The 14,924-nt window shown below is 32.6% G+C and overlaps 1 protein-coding gene across 1 annotated transcript in view; it reads left to right on the plus strand.

Annotated features, from left to right (window-relative positions):
* The first annotated feature begins 258 nt into the window (after positions 1-258).
* The window catches only part of LOC127715799 (myb-like protein X), a 46,194-nt gene continuing 31,528 nt past the window's right edge, over positions 259-14,924 (plus strand). Inside the window, exons 1-4 of the mRNA XM_052221938.1 lie at positions 259-672; positions 4,755-4,953; positions 5,131-5,243; positions 7,189-7,209. Coding sequence (XP_052077898.1) covers positions 621-672; positions 4,755-4,953; positions 5,131-5,243; positions 7,189-7,209 — 385 coding nt within the window. The 5' untranslated portion in view covers positions 259-620. The remainder of the gene's footprint in view (positions 673-4,754; positions 4,954-5,130; positions 5,244-7,188; positions 7,210-14,924) is intronic.

A 14,924-nucleotide genomic window follows, 5' to 3' on the forward strand; every position in this document is an offset into this window, starting at 1 on the left:
GAATACGTTCTTTGTAAAGTGGATAAAAGCTTTTCTTTTCCATTCTTCCACAATTTTAAAAGATCTTTTAAAGTCTTTAATCACGATCCTATGTGAATATAAATATGCATATTTGTAAGGACAATAGGGAGAATTATGTAGACCACATGAACTTATTTGGTGACTAAAATAAATAATTATTATCTTTGACTTTTCTTTCCGATGAATTTCAATTAAATAGCGCTCAAATGCATTCAAACGGAGAATCACTCTTAACTTTGAATGATTTACATTAGTCGAAACTGAACCCCGACTTTTCCATACGGTAAAATCAATGTGCGTGAACTTTCGATCAGTATTGGGTTCTATGTGTATTCCCGTCGTGTTTACTGTAACAAAGGAGTAGATCAAAAAAATAGTAATACAATACTATTATGATTGACTTGTCAAAACAAAAATGTTTTCAATTTGATACTAACTTAACGACACAAAAGAAATTAAAACAATAGGATATGAATTAAACATGGCTCCAAGGAATAATAATAAATATTAGCAATTCTGTTTTACATTTTGGATTATGCTACTATAAAAAATAAAATGATAAAATAAACAAATTGGAATACACCAGCTTTTAGACAGTAATGGTTTGGATTTTCGTTATATGTGTAATCTTTACGAGGATAGCTGTAATTGGTAAGTATTGAATGCATACATATTCCAATTGTTGGTTAGTTTATTATATAAACAAGTATTAGCACGCAAAACATAATTCTATATGCACATTGAGCTTTAAGTTATAGTTCCGAAGAGTTGCAGTTTAGCTATATGTATCTATGCCGACACAAACTCGATGTTTATCAATTTGTCCTTAGAGCTATATAAACTATCCGTACATTTTATCTTACCATCTCTTACTGTTTTAATCACAAGGGCAGTTAATATGAAAGACAAAAACGGCAATTGTTTTTAGCCCCCGTCATATATCAAAGCAGGGTAAAGAAGAAAGAAATGTGTCCGTTCTTTCGTTAGTCCGTTGGTATTTCGTATCAGTTATTCCTAATAAACCAGTAGATTGTCTTGAACGTTTGGGAAAATATGCGGCTCCTAATAGTACTATGCACTGCCTGTTTTATGTTTTGAATAGTTACATTTTTTGATGTTCCATAACAAAACATGTACTTAATAATATTTGCGAACATGCCAATGGAGTAGGTTTTTTTGTATCCCCAATTCGCCTAGACAAATATTCGGATTGCTATGTACCATTGAACAATCGTTATTACATTACACCAATGTGCATCTCCAAAATATGCTTTTGATATTATTTATATACACAAAATAACATTGAATTAACCATATCAAACATGATTTATGTTGGTAGGTATTTGCCATTTGATTTTCAGCCAGTGTATCAGATTCATGTATGTATATACACATATGTAGCGGTTGTGATTTTATCATCTACATGTATACTGAGTCTCGTAGTTTTTCCTATTATTCTTGGAATATAGCTTTTCACATAGAATATGTCTCTGGCACTTATGAGATGTAAACATACCAAGTTGAACTCTTGTAAGATTGGAGATGTTCATGAATTAGAACTCAATAATACTGTCTAGCATGTGATAGGAGACAAGGTAACATAATCTGTATTTGAGGTGTCCTTATGACTAGGTAACATAATCTCTATTTGAGGTGTCCTTATGACTAGGTAACATAATCTCTATTTGAGGTGTCCTTATGACTAGGTAACATAATCTGTATTTGAGGTGTCCTTATGACTAGGTAACATAATCTGTATTTGAGGTGTCCTTATGACTAGGTAACATAATCTCTATTTGAGGTGTCCTTATGACTAGGTAACATAATCTGTATTTGAGGTGTCCTTATGACTAGGTAACATAATCTCTATTTGAGGTGTCCTTATGACTAGGTAACATAATCTGTATTTGAGGTGTCCTTATGACTAGGTAACATAATCTCTATTTGAGGTGTCCTTATGTTACATAGTGATCGGTATCATTTGATATTTACCATTATAAGAACCGAAGTCAATATTGTCCCTTCATTTTCCTTCCCTTCATCGTTTCATGAATTACGAATTGATCTTTCCCCAACCTATATCAAAGATGAGGATGAAATTAAAGTAAACTTCACTTTTGCTACGTTCGAATGCGAAATTGTTGGTTAAGATGTCTATATTATTCAACAAAGAAATGGACTTCCATAACATAGCGAATTCCATCTAAATATAAAAGTAAGAAGATGTGGTATGATTGCCAATGAAACAACTTCTACCAGAGACCAAATGACATAAAAAAGTTAGCAACTGTAGTTCACCGTACAGCCTTAAACAATGAACAAAACCCATACCGCATAGCAAGCAAAAAAAGGGGGATCCGACATAACAAATGTAAAACAATGCAAACGAGAAACGGCCTGAATATTGTCCAAAACAATAAACGAAAAATCAATATTAAAACAGCAACAAAAGACAATCACTAAATTACATACTCTTGACTTGAAACAGAAGTGTCAGAGTTAAACATGTTTAAGTCTATTTTATCAGTAAATTTGATATTTATAGATAAATGCATGCCTTTTTCAATCTAACCAGTTAATTCCCGAGATCTTGATATCTGTCAGAGAGCTTAAGCTCGAGGGGGGCAGATATATTTTATAAATCATAATAGCTATCGATAGAATAGTTATTCAGATTATAATATTATATATTATGTGCTTTTATCATCAAACCCACAATTTTGTCACCAATCTGCAGGACTATATACAATGTAGCAGATGAGGAAAAATGTATCATACATTTAAGACTGTACTGTAAAAGGGATATAACAACTTGCACATACGTCCTCCTGTTATATCCTATACTAATGTTTTGTTATGGTAACTGATGTCTTGATTGTGATTTCAATATGCTTTAATTCGTTAAGAAATTATGCCCATGACCTTAGGAATATAAGATAATAGGAAAAGTCACAAACGTGGTATCATAACACTTTTAATTTTATTTGTGCAAAATTATGACAGTAGATATCCTGCGATTGTGAATGCTAAAATATATATGTTGCGTCCTTACTTTTGTATGGTCTCTAAACTGTGTATTTGCTGTTGCGTTCTGTTAAGGTGGAGGGGGGGGGGGGGGTCTTAATTAAAATCCATAGAATTCTTTAATAATTTGTCAAAATGTAGTTTTTATCATGCATTTTTCCAAAATATAGTAAAAAATATGGGTCACAGGACTTTTTTTCACGCTACAGGTTGTGCAAAATTGTCAGATTTTGTATAGATTATGCATGGAAAATCTAATTTTGTGTGATAAAAAGAAAACTGCACCATAGAATTTTGAGATAAAATGTGAGAATATAGCTCTTATAACATGCTTTCAGATAAGAAAAAAAATGGGGTCACCGGACTTGTTTTCTTGCTACATATTAAAATAGGTAAATTCACAACACTTTCTATTATAAAAATTACTTTATCTGAGTTATCTCCCCTACTATTTGAGTTAACTCCCCTTATTTGGCAAAGTTGAAAAAAAATGAATCAAACAAAAATATTGTGTTTTTTTTACAGACGTAAATATGATAAAATACATAATTTTCTATATTAACATGAAAAGTTTTACACATGAATTACATACTACTCTCAAAATTTGCACATTTCATTAAAGATATATCCCAATTGTTAACTGCTTCTTCAAAATCTAAGATGGAGGAAGACACCCCAGCCACGTTAATTGGTCTTTATAGTTTGATCCGTCGTTTAAAATTGCGCTGATATCAATTATTTTATTCATAACCGTCAACTTACTTATCGTCTTTCACATAAATATTATAGAAATATATAAAAGATATGTCACTTTTCTCAATACTCATCCATTTCATAATATCGTTATATATCATGTGTATGCATATTGATGTAGATATATGTACTAATAGAATTAATCAGATGACAATGTTATGTTATAAATGATGGTCTAAACAAGGAACACACTGGGAACAAGATGGAAATCTAAAGTTAATACACTTTCACTCTTCTGAAGTTGTTTGATTCCTTAAAACCCAATTTAAACTCCTTCAAAAGTGATAAAATTGACGCAATAATTATGACCCATACAAAATTATGTATGATAGATAAGTAAATAGTCACCGTTTTATCGAATAAGATTAACAAAAGGAAATTAAACAGACGAATAGAAAAGAAAAGTTAATAAAATTATTTGTCTGTGAAGTGTCTTCGTTTTTCATGTTGTTTCTTTTGGTTAAAGTATTGTCAACCCTTGTTCATTTGTCTTATTGATATCTTCCTACTTTTAAGTTATATATACGTTTGTAATCATTATCATAAAGAAGAAAACACATCATAATAAAGTAAAAATAAAACTATCTACTTGAAAGCTAAGGACCATATCCATATCAAAATTAGTTTTTTTTTTAACAGCAGAAATATGATTAATGAAGAATATTGAAGATGTTGTCTTCTAGCTGTCTTTTGATTGCTATCTCGTTGACGTAAACCTCACGTTTTTGATTGGTCAGTGGTAACCTCATGATACGCTGTATTTAAAACCTATCAAATACGTTCTTTCTTTGAAGACAGTAAACAAAAGCCCGCCATTCCCCTACCCATCCACTCCAACCGTTTCCTGTATTTGCACATCGCATATTTTAATCTTCTCTAAGTATGTATTAAATAAGTACATTGCAATAAAATGAGCATTAGTTTTCGGCTTTATTTATGATTAAATTCCTTTACAGAGCCAGCATGTTCTAATACATTACCGTTTCCTGCATCATCAACTTGGAGAACAAGTAGCCGAGGAACATGGACAATTTCTGCAGATCAGTTACAAATAAACAATTTTGAAGTTACAACAAGTAGTACGGCTGGACCTTTCAAAACCACAATGAATTGTGAAGATGATACTACAGATACTGATGGATACACTTTACTTAAGTCAGTATACTAATTTATAGATGTCTGAAATGTGTAGTAACACTGATATCATTTATTATCATAGATTTTTTTACTCAGTTAAAGTTAATTTTATTAATAATACGATATAAAGAATCTAATTTAGTTGTATTTTTTTGGATGTGGTCTCATATTGCACTTTGTTGTATTTTTATTTAGATCTTCAGCGACATACACTCTGTTTGGCGGAGCTAAATATATCTATTTATGCGTGAAATTTGAACAGAAAGATGCATCGTCAACGGACTCGTACTTGTATTACTTTGGATCAGGTATGTGATTGTCTAGATGCTGTTGTTTTATTGCCTTTTTAGCTCACCTGATTCACAGGGTCAAGTGAGCTTTTCTCATTACTTGGCGTCCGTCGTCCGTCTTCGTCGTCGTTAACTTTTACAAAAATCATCTCCTCTGAAACCACTAGGCCAAATTAAACCAAACTTGGCCTTAATCATCTTTAGGGTATCTAGTTTAAAAATGTATCCAATGACCCCGCCAAAAAATCAAGATGGCCGCCATGGCTAAAAATAGAACATAGGGGTAAAATGCAGTTTTTGGCTTATATCTCTGAAACTAAAGCATTTAGAGCAAATCTTATATGGGGTACAATTGTTCATCAGGTCCAGATCTATCTGCTTGTAATTTTAAGACGAATCAAACAACCCGTTGTTGGGTTGCTACCCTAAATTGGTAATTTTAAGGAAATTTTGCAGTTTTTGGTTATTATCTTGAATATTATAATAGAAAGAGATAAACTGTTAACTGCATAAATGTTCAGCAAAGTAATATCTACAAACAAGTCAACATGACCAAAATTGTCAAATGACCCCTTAAAGAATTATTGCCCTTTAAAGTCAAATGTTCACAATTTTTCATAAATTTGTGTTATCTTCTCCTCTGAAATTACTGGGCCAAGTTAAACCAAACCATCCTTAGGGTATCTAGTTTAAAAAAAAATGTATCCGATGACCCTGCCCACCAAGCAAGATGGCCGCCATGGCTAAAAATAGAACATGGGGTAAAATGCAGTTTTTTGCTTAATATCTTTCTGAAACTAAAGCATTTAGAGCAAATCTCAATTTTATTATTTTCCAGGGGGTGCAAATTTTTCCGGGAGGGGGGGGGGGGCGGTGCTAATAATTTCTCCTTGATATGTTCCATTTTCAGTGTTACTTTTTCTATAAACCATTATTATATCTTTTCTTTCAGCATACTTATGTTGGGTGAATGCCCCCCCCCCCCCCCCCCATCCCCCCCCACTCGGCGGGTTAGTCGGGGTCAGGGAACCCCTGCCCAAATTTGTTTGAAAGGTGTTCCATACAGACATTTAAAGGAATTTTCAGCATTATACAGGCCCTGGTTGAAATAAATTTTGGAAACGGAGGGAAGGAAATTTTTTATTTTTTGTTAAATATCTTGAATATCATCATAGATTGAGATATACTGTAAACAGCAAAAATATCAAGCAAAGAAAGATCTACAAATAAGTTAACATGACCAATAGGCAATTGACATCTTATTGTCCTTTAACTTAAAGTTATTTTCTGCAATTTATTGGTAATTTTTGTAAATCTTCTGCTTTTAATTTAACAACTGGGCGAAATTAAACCAAAATTGGCCTCAATCATTATAAGGGTATCTATATAATGTTAACCTTATTTTACATGAATTTCAAAACCACAGTAGATACAGGTGAGCGACACAGGCTCTTGAGAGCCTCTAGTTAAATGTTTTGCTGTTTTTTGTTAATATTAATGATGTAAAATGAATGCAAAAGATATTTCTGTATCAAGCAAAGGAGGTGTTGGGTCCAGATGAATAATCACTGTTCCTATACAGTATGTGTGAATGTTATATTTTTTTAACACTAAAGTGGTCTTTAAATTAAGGCATATTGTATTAAAATTATACAAAACAGCCACGAAAACTGACACATTATATGGTTTCAAATTCAGTTATTTTATCAGTTATTATTTCAAGTACTTTCTTTGATATAATTTTATTAAATAAAACAAGTTGGTCCATTAATCAGTTTTATTTAACTCAATTGCTTCTCATTACTGTTAACTTAGGATCTTACTTCGTTTCGGTATTTTTTATAAACATTTCCTATCTTTTAATTTTACATTTTTTATATTTCTCATTGCATCTTGGTTCTTTATCAACTTTTCCTCAATTACAACTGATGGAAATTAAGTCATTGAATTATTTTCGTCTTAGGACTGACATTCGATGTACAAGGTAAACTGCAGCAAAACGTTCTTGATATATTAACAAAGCTATTGGTGCAGCAATTTTTTTTTTTTAATTTATAACAATCTTAAAGTTGCATTTGTATGTTTGATTTAGAAGTGATTTTTCTTCTTCTTCAATTTCATATTAACTTGTGCAATTAGCTTCTAATAAAAACTCATTAGCCTTATTAATCACACTATATAGCGTTGTAGGTTCTAACGGAATGTATCTCTCAAAATTTCTAAAATTGAAAAATACAATGTTGAACTGAAATTGCAGCATAGCAATGAAAAGATGACTTTAGCCGATCCTATCACAAAAAAATAATGAAATCATTTAACATGTTTCAAAAGAAATCTGTTCGTGTTCACAGACATTTATAGCTTTATAAACGCCTATCCATTTTTCGAAGACTGCTTTTTGCTCGCATAAGGGGTTTTGGTTATTTTTGTTTTTAGGTTGTTTTCTACTTGACGTATCATACCCACATCTCTTTTTTTCATATACATGTTTAAATGAATCTTTACCTTATAAATATAGAAATAAGAAGACGTGGTATGATTGCCAATGCGACAACACTCCACTAGAGACCAAATGATGTAGAAGTTAACAACTATTGTATTTTCACATGTTCCGTTGATTGATAGCGTATGTCTTTGTCATTTTTTATGGACTTCCACTTTTTGAATTTATCTTGGAGTTCGGTATTTTTGTTATACTTTTTTATAGATCATCGTACGATCTTCAACAATGAGCAAAACCCATACCGCTGTTGCAACTATCAAATAAAGGCAACAGTAGTATACCGCTGTTCGAAACTCATGAATCGATAGAGATAAAAACAAATCCGGGTTACAAACTAAAACTGAGGGAAACGCATCAAATATAAGAGGAGAACAACGACAAGACAAAAACACAACTTTAAAATGTAACACACACACAAACGAACTATAATATAACAATGGCCATTTTCAAAGTTTATCATCAAAAACCTGTTTAAAGAAAACTTGATTAAAGTCACCTGTTGTCTCTATCACAGTTTATTCTAGTAAATTGGTTAAAGAAAGGGTTGGATTTCAAGGGGAACATGGATAAATAGTAAAAGGATTCCAAACAACTTAATTCATCGTTATAACACTATCTATACCTACAATTTGTCGATGCTTATATTTATCTAAAGTTATGCATCTCATCATGTTTTACATAAAACTTGCATGGACTCTGATGAAAGTTGGTCAATCAAAGTTTAGTTTATAAATGATGCACGTTTATATACAAAAAAATAGTTAATGGTCAGACAAGAAGAACTATATAAGCAGGATGGCCACTAATTCTTGGACCCATTATGTCGATTTCTTCAATTTCAAGCATTCATAGCATTTTTATCTTAAGTTCAAATAAAGTGACAACCATCTTTTGTCAAGGCACTACCTTAAGTTGTTTTGTGCTGAAAAAATCAACATACCTTTAATATCATATGGAACTTATGAAATACCTCAACAGATACTTCAGATCTGAGAAACAGGCATAGTACACCCTTCTTTTTAAATTTCATGCAACTTTTTTATTATTCAAGATTATCAGTCAAACAGTGTTCTTTAATGATCATCAGACATTACGCGTTCATTTGATACAAAACTTACCAAAATTTCTACATCTGATGAAGGTTACACCTTATATGCGTAGGATCTATTCTGTTTGAAATATGTACTGCTAGTTAAGTGTTGCGTCCGTATACATATACACAAGTTTGATTGATTTAGGAACAAAGGCCTTTGAGCCAGTGACTTCTGTTCTAGACTTTGTGTATTGAATATACAAACGACTAGTTTTAGTAGATAACAGTGCTTTTCGATATGAACATTAGCATACATTGCATTAGTACTGTTATTTTACACTAATTTTCTTACATTCTTTCATGTAAGCAATTATACTAAATGCTAACATTAACCATTTCAACATTAATTTAGTTCCTTAGCTTTGCTTTTGAATTGCTTGAGTTAACATAAAGGAACGACCATTTGATTTTCTTGAGGGGAGGGGAGTTCGAATTTTGGAAATGGATATCATAGACTGGTGAGGACTGTTAAGAAAAGAGGGACAAAAGATACCAGAGGGACAGTCAAACTCATAGATCGAAAACAAACTGACAACGTCATGGCCAAAAATAAAAAGACAAACATACAAATAATAGTACAGATAACACAACATAGAAAACTAAAGACTAAGTAACACGAACCCCACCAAAAACTGGGGGTGATTTCAGGTGCTCCGGAAGGGTAAGCAGATCCTGCTCCCCATGTGGCACCCGTTGTGTTGCTTATGTTATTACAAATCCGGTAAATAGTCTAATTCGGTAGGTAAAGCATTGCCCAAAACATGATGAAAATGAATTTTCTGCATCAAATTAGGCAGGAAGTAATTGGCTCATCTATAGGCGAAAATGAATATTCCGACTGCAAAACATCTTCCATGACCCTGATGGTCGTCACCTGACATAATATTATTTACAACTATATATATATATATCTACTTCCAATCTGTATGTCATGACGAACATATCGTTTTCCTTTTACCCAAATGAAAACTTGAAGACTATGCATATCCAAAGTGTACAGCACAATGTGTTTCGAATAAATATTTTACCGATTATCTTCAATTTCAAGCATTCATAGCATATTTGTATAAGATCAATGATAGTGACAACCATTTCAAGTCAAAGCGCTACCTTAACTTGTCTTGTGCTGAAAGAATCAACACACCTTTAATATAATATAAGAGCGTACTTGGTCCAGGAATTTAAGAAATACCACAACAAGTTCTTCAGATCTGAGAAACAGGCAGTAGACGCCCAGCTTTTTAAATTGTTAAAATTGCATGCGAATTTTTATTATTTAAAATATTTACAACTTTCTGGTATAGTCTGAATTAGTAGTGTTACACTTTCACTCTATCTAAACTTAGAAATCCGCCTTTTATTTGACCAACCATCAGGAAAACTTGGAGAGTGAGCTAGATTTCTTGTTCAAAGTTTCCCTGACCATTTTTTAATGAAAAACTTTGATAGTGACAACAAGGCTTAACACGTCATTCTGGGTCCAAAAGATCATATCCTCAAAAATTTGCTTCATTTAGGGAAAAAGGCCTTTGCGCCCAAGACTTTGGATTCAGACTTTTAAGTATTGTTTAAACAAACGTCTAGTTTTAATAATTTACGAGAATGCTTTCATTAGTTAAAAGTGATTTTGCATGTAGCGCTTTTTGATATGAAAATTTGCTGAAATTGCATTTAGTACTCCTATTTTACACTCATTTTCTTACATTTTGTCATATACTAAATGCTAACATTGATTATCTAAACATTAATTTAATACATTAGCTTTACTGTTAAGTGTTTGCTTGAGCTAAACCAAAAGGGACGACCATTTGATTTTCTTAGGGGAAAGGGAGTGCGAACTTTAGAAATGTATAGCATAGACTGGTTAGGACTGAAAATATACAATATTGCTCAAAACAGGATGAAAATGAATTTTCATAATTGTGTTCAACTGTAAGTGAAGATGAATATTCCGACTGCAAAACATCCTCCCCAACTCAGATGGTCGTCCCCTAACATAATATTATTTATAACTATTAAAATTAAAATTTAATATATATATGTATGTCAAATGCGTTTTGTTAAAATATACTTTTTCACTTTTTTGGTCTTTTGGAAAATGTTGTTTGTGCTGTATTTAGACCCCTCTTACAAGAAATTTGTTTTGCATGCACACGTATAAAAATTGCGGTTTTTATCCAACGCAATCATAGGTTTGAACGTTGTTTTCAAGACTTGTTTATATATATATATATATATATATATATATATATATATATATATAACGTCTGAATAATAGTCAATGATTTTTCCCACGAGGGCGCTGGATCGTTACGAGTAACGATACACGTACACAACAAATAAATTATATAAACGCCTAAAAAGTGTACACAACAACACCAATAACAAAAAAAGGAACTATAAATGTAATTATTTATAAATATTTCGGATAACAGATATCCTTCATCAGTAAATATGATTGTGATGTTGAATGAATCATATATCAGTCTACTTAGATTAAACTATACCAATCTTGAAATTTATACAATAAAAATGTCAAACCGAACATCAGGTAAGACGCTTCGAAATTCTAAATATGTGTTAAACACCACATAGGTTATATGACTAATTACAACAGAGAATTCAAATATATGCTTTAAATAAAAATAATAATGTGCGATATGAACTAGCACAATTCTAAAGCTTTAACGGTGACGACAGTTATGATGTTACAAGAACGATTGCGTCAATAAGAATTCCAAATAAACAGCACTGAACGATCTAAATTTGTAAATATTTCAAATTTGACAACGGTAGAGTAGTTGCAACAGAGTCTGCGTATTTAAACATCGCAAACAAACGGCCGTTAAAATATAATAATAAATTTTGACTAAGGTTAACTAGTTGAACGTGGCTTGGTACTTTTACATCCCTCAAAAAATTAAGCAATTTAAATTGGTATATTCAACAGATTTATTTTAGAGATGAGTAAGGTAAAGAAATAGAAACAGAGACTATAATAAAAAGTAATATAACCCAAATGTGAAGCACTGCATGGAGTCGAACTACATCTTTTCATTTATCTCATTTGGTGCCAAAGTTGTTAATTTTCTTATCCAAAATCTTTCCCGAGTGAGTCTATCCTCCCTAGACCAAGCAGAGTTGTGGTCAATGATTGTAATGGTCAGTCGATTGAGATCTGCCTTAGTGTGGTCAGGGGATCTTAAATGTCGACTGAGAGGGAGGTCTGGCTTGCATTGGTAGTCGCTACGATGACCGTTCATTCGTTTGTGAAACGGCTGTTCTGACTCGCCAACATACTGTTTACCACATTTACACTGTAGGAGATACACAACATTTGTAGTCTTGCAATTAACATTGCAAAATATGGTGTATTCTGTACCAGTGGAGTGACTGTTAAAAGTCTGGGTAACCAGTATTTGTTTGCAAGTCAGACATCTTTATCAACCCCTCTCTTGGTTCCGATTTATCGATGATATTGACATGAAGTGGGATAATACTGAACAAGAACTAAACTTGTTCATTCAACATGCCAACGATGCCCATCCCTCAATAAAATTCACATATGAAATCTCTGACTCTAAGATCACATTTCTTGACACTTCAACGCAAGTGAGGGATGGAAACATATTTACAGATCTGTATTGCAAGCCCACAGACAAACATCAATATCTATCTCCTTTGAGTTGTCACCCTAAACATTGCACCAAGAGCATTCCCTACAGCCAGGCCATACGAATAAAAAGGATTTGCTCCACCAACGATATTGCAAAAAAAAGACTACAAGAACTTCGCGGTCACCTAAAACATCGGGGCTACAAAAGAAAAGACATTGATAAAGGTTTTTCTCGTGCTAACAACATCAGCCGAGATGAACTTTTACAATATAAAGTCAAAAAGGTCAACAGGAGGGTGCCTTTTGTGTTGACTTACCATCCAAAATTTGACAACTTATCTCACCTAATCCGCGAAAATTGGAAAGAAATCGAAAAACATCCTAAACTATCCAAGATCTTTCCCGAGCCACCTGTACTGGCTTTCCGTAGGCCCAAAACCCTTAAAGACTTGCTGGTGAGAGCTGATTTATCCTCTCAAGCAGGCTCTTCGTCTGTGGGCTCTTGCAAGGGTTGCGGAAACAAACGATGTCTGACTTGCAAACAAATACTGGTTACCCAGACTTTTAACAGTCACTCCACTGGTACAGAATACACCATATTTTGCAATGTTAATTGCAAGACTACAAATGTTGTGTATCTCCTACAGTGTAAATGTGGTAAACAGTATGTTGGCGAGTCAGAACAGCCGTTTCACAAACGAATGAACGGTCATCGTAGCGACTACCAATGCAAGCCAGACCTCCCTCTCAGTCGACATTTAAGATCCCCTGACCACACTAAGGCAGATCTCAATCGACTGACCATTACAATCATTGACCACAACTCTGCTTGGTCTAGGGAGGATAGACTCACTCGGGAAAGATTTTGGATAAGAAAATTAACAACTTTGGCACCAAATGGGATAAATGAAAAGATGTAGTTCGACTCCATGCAGTGCTTCACATTTGGGTTATATTACTTTTTATTATAGTCTCTGTTTCTATTTCTTTACCTTACTCATCTCTAAAATAAATCTGTTGAATATACCAATTTAAATTGCTTAATTTTTTGAGGGATGTAAAAGTACCAAGCCACGTTCAACTAGTTAACCTTAGTCAAAATTTATTATTATATTTTAACGGCCGTTTGTTTGCGATGTTTAAATACGCAGACTCTGTTGCAACTACTCTACCGTTGTCAAATTTAAAATATTTACAAATTTAGATCGTTCAGTGCTGTTTATTTGGAATTCTTATTGACGCAATCGTTCTTGTAACATCATAACTGTCGTCACCGTTAAAGCTTTAGAATTGTGCTAGTTCATATCGCACATTATTATTTTTATTTAAAGCATATATTTGAATTCTCTGTTGTAATTAGTCATATAACCTATGTGGTGTTTAACACATATTTAGAATTTCGAAGCGTCTTACCTGATGTTCGGTTTGACATTTTTATTGTATAAATTTCAAGATTGGTATAGTTTAATCTAAGTAGACTGATATATGATTCATTCAACATCACAATCATATTTACTGATGAAGGATATCTGTTATCCGAAATATTTATAAATAATTACATTTATAGTTCCTTTTTTTGTTATTGGTGTTGTTGTGTACACTTTTTAGGCGTTTATATATATATATATATATATACAAGTCTAAATTGAAAACATAGGTTTGAACGTTGTTTTCAAGACTTGTTTATATATATATATATATATATAAGTCTAAATTGAAAACAACGTTCAAACCTATGATTGCGTTGGATTTTCATAATTGTGTTCAACTGTAAGTGAAGATGAATATTCCGACTGCAAAACATCCTCCCCTATATCAAAGTATATTTTAACAAAACGCATTTGACTAACAGGTCGAACAACAAATGTTCTTAAACCCTGCTGACTGTCATTGGCGATTGCCAAATAAACGGATCACCGATGTAATAAATGGATCTTAATTTTAAATTTAATACTAAACAGAAAACAATAAACTTGCGAAAAAGATGATATACCGCAAACAAAAGGTGCAGAGGTTTTTGTACACCATATTCGGATTTCGACAAATAATGTCTCTTCAGTGATGTTAGGAATCGAAACGGTATTAGGAAAGCCCAACAATTTACCTCAATTTAGGATAGACTCTTGAATTTTGAGGAGTCAAAATAGGATGAACGGATCATATAAGCCCTAAGGCAAATATAATACAAGCCCAAACGAAAAAATATAAACAAGTCTAAATTGAAAACAACGTTCAAACCTATGATTGCGTTGGATAAAAACCGCAATTTTTATACGTGTGCATGCAAAACAAATTTCTTGTTAGAGGGGTCTAAATACAACACAAACAACATTTTCCAAAAGACCAAAAAAGTGAAAAAGTATATTTTAACAAAACGCATATATATATATTATCTTCTACCAATCTGCAGTTATTGACGAACAGGTCGTTTTCCTTTTATTCGTATGAAAACTAAAAGAATATGTCATAAGCAAAGTGAACGGCACA

Source organism: Mytilus californianus, unplaced genomic scaffold (genome assembly GCF_021869535.1).
Source record: "Mytilus californianus isolate M0D057914Y unplaced genomic scaffold, xbMytCali1.0.p SCAF_9, whole genome shotgun sequence".
Classification (NCBI taxonomy): Eukaryota; Metazoa; Mollusca; class Bivalvia; order Mytilida; family Mytilidae; genus Mytilus; species Mytilus californianus.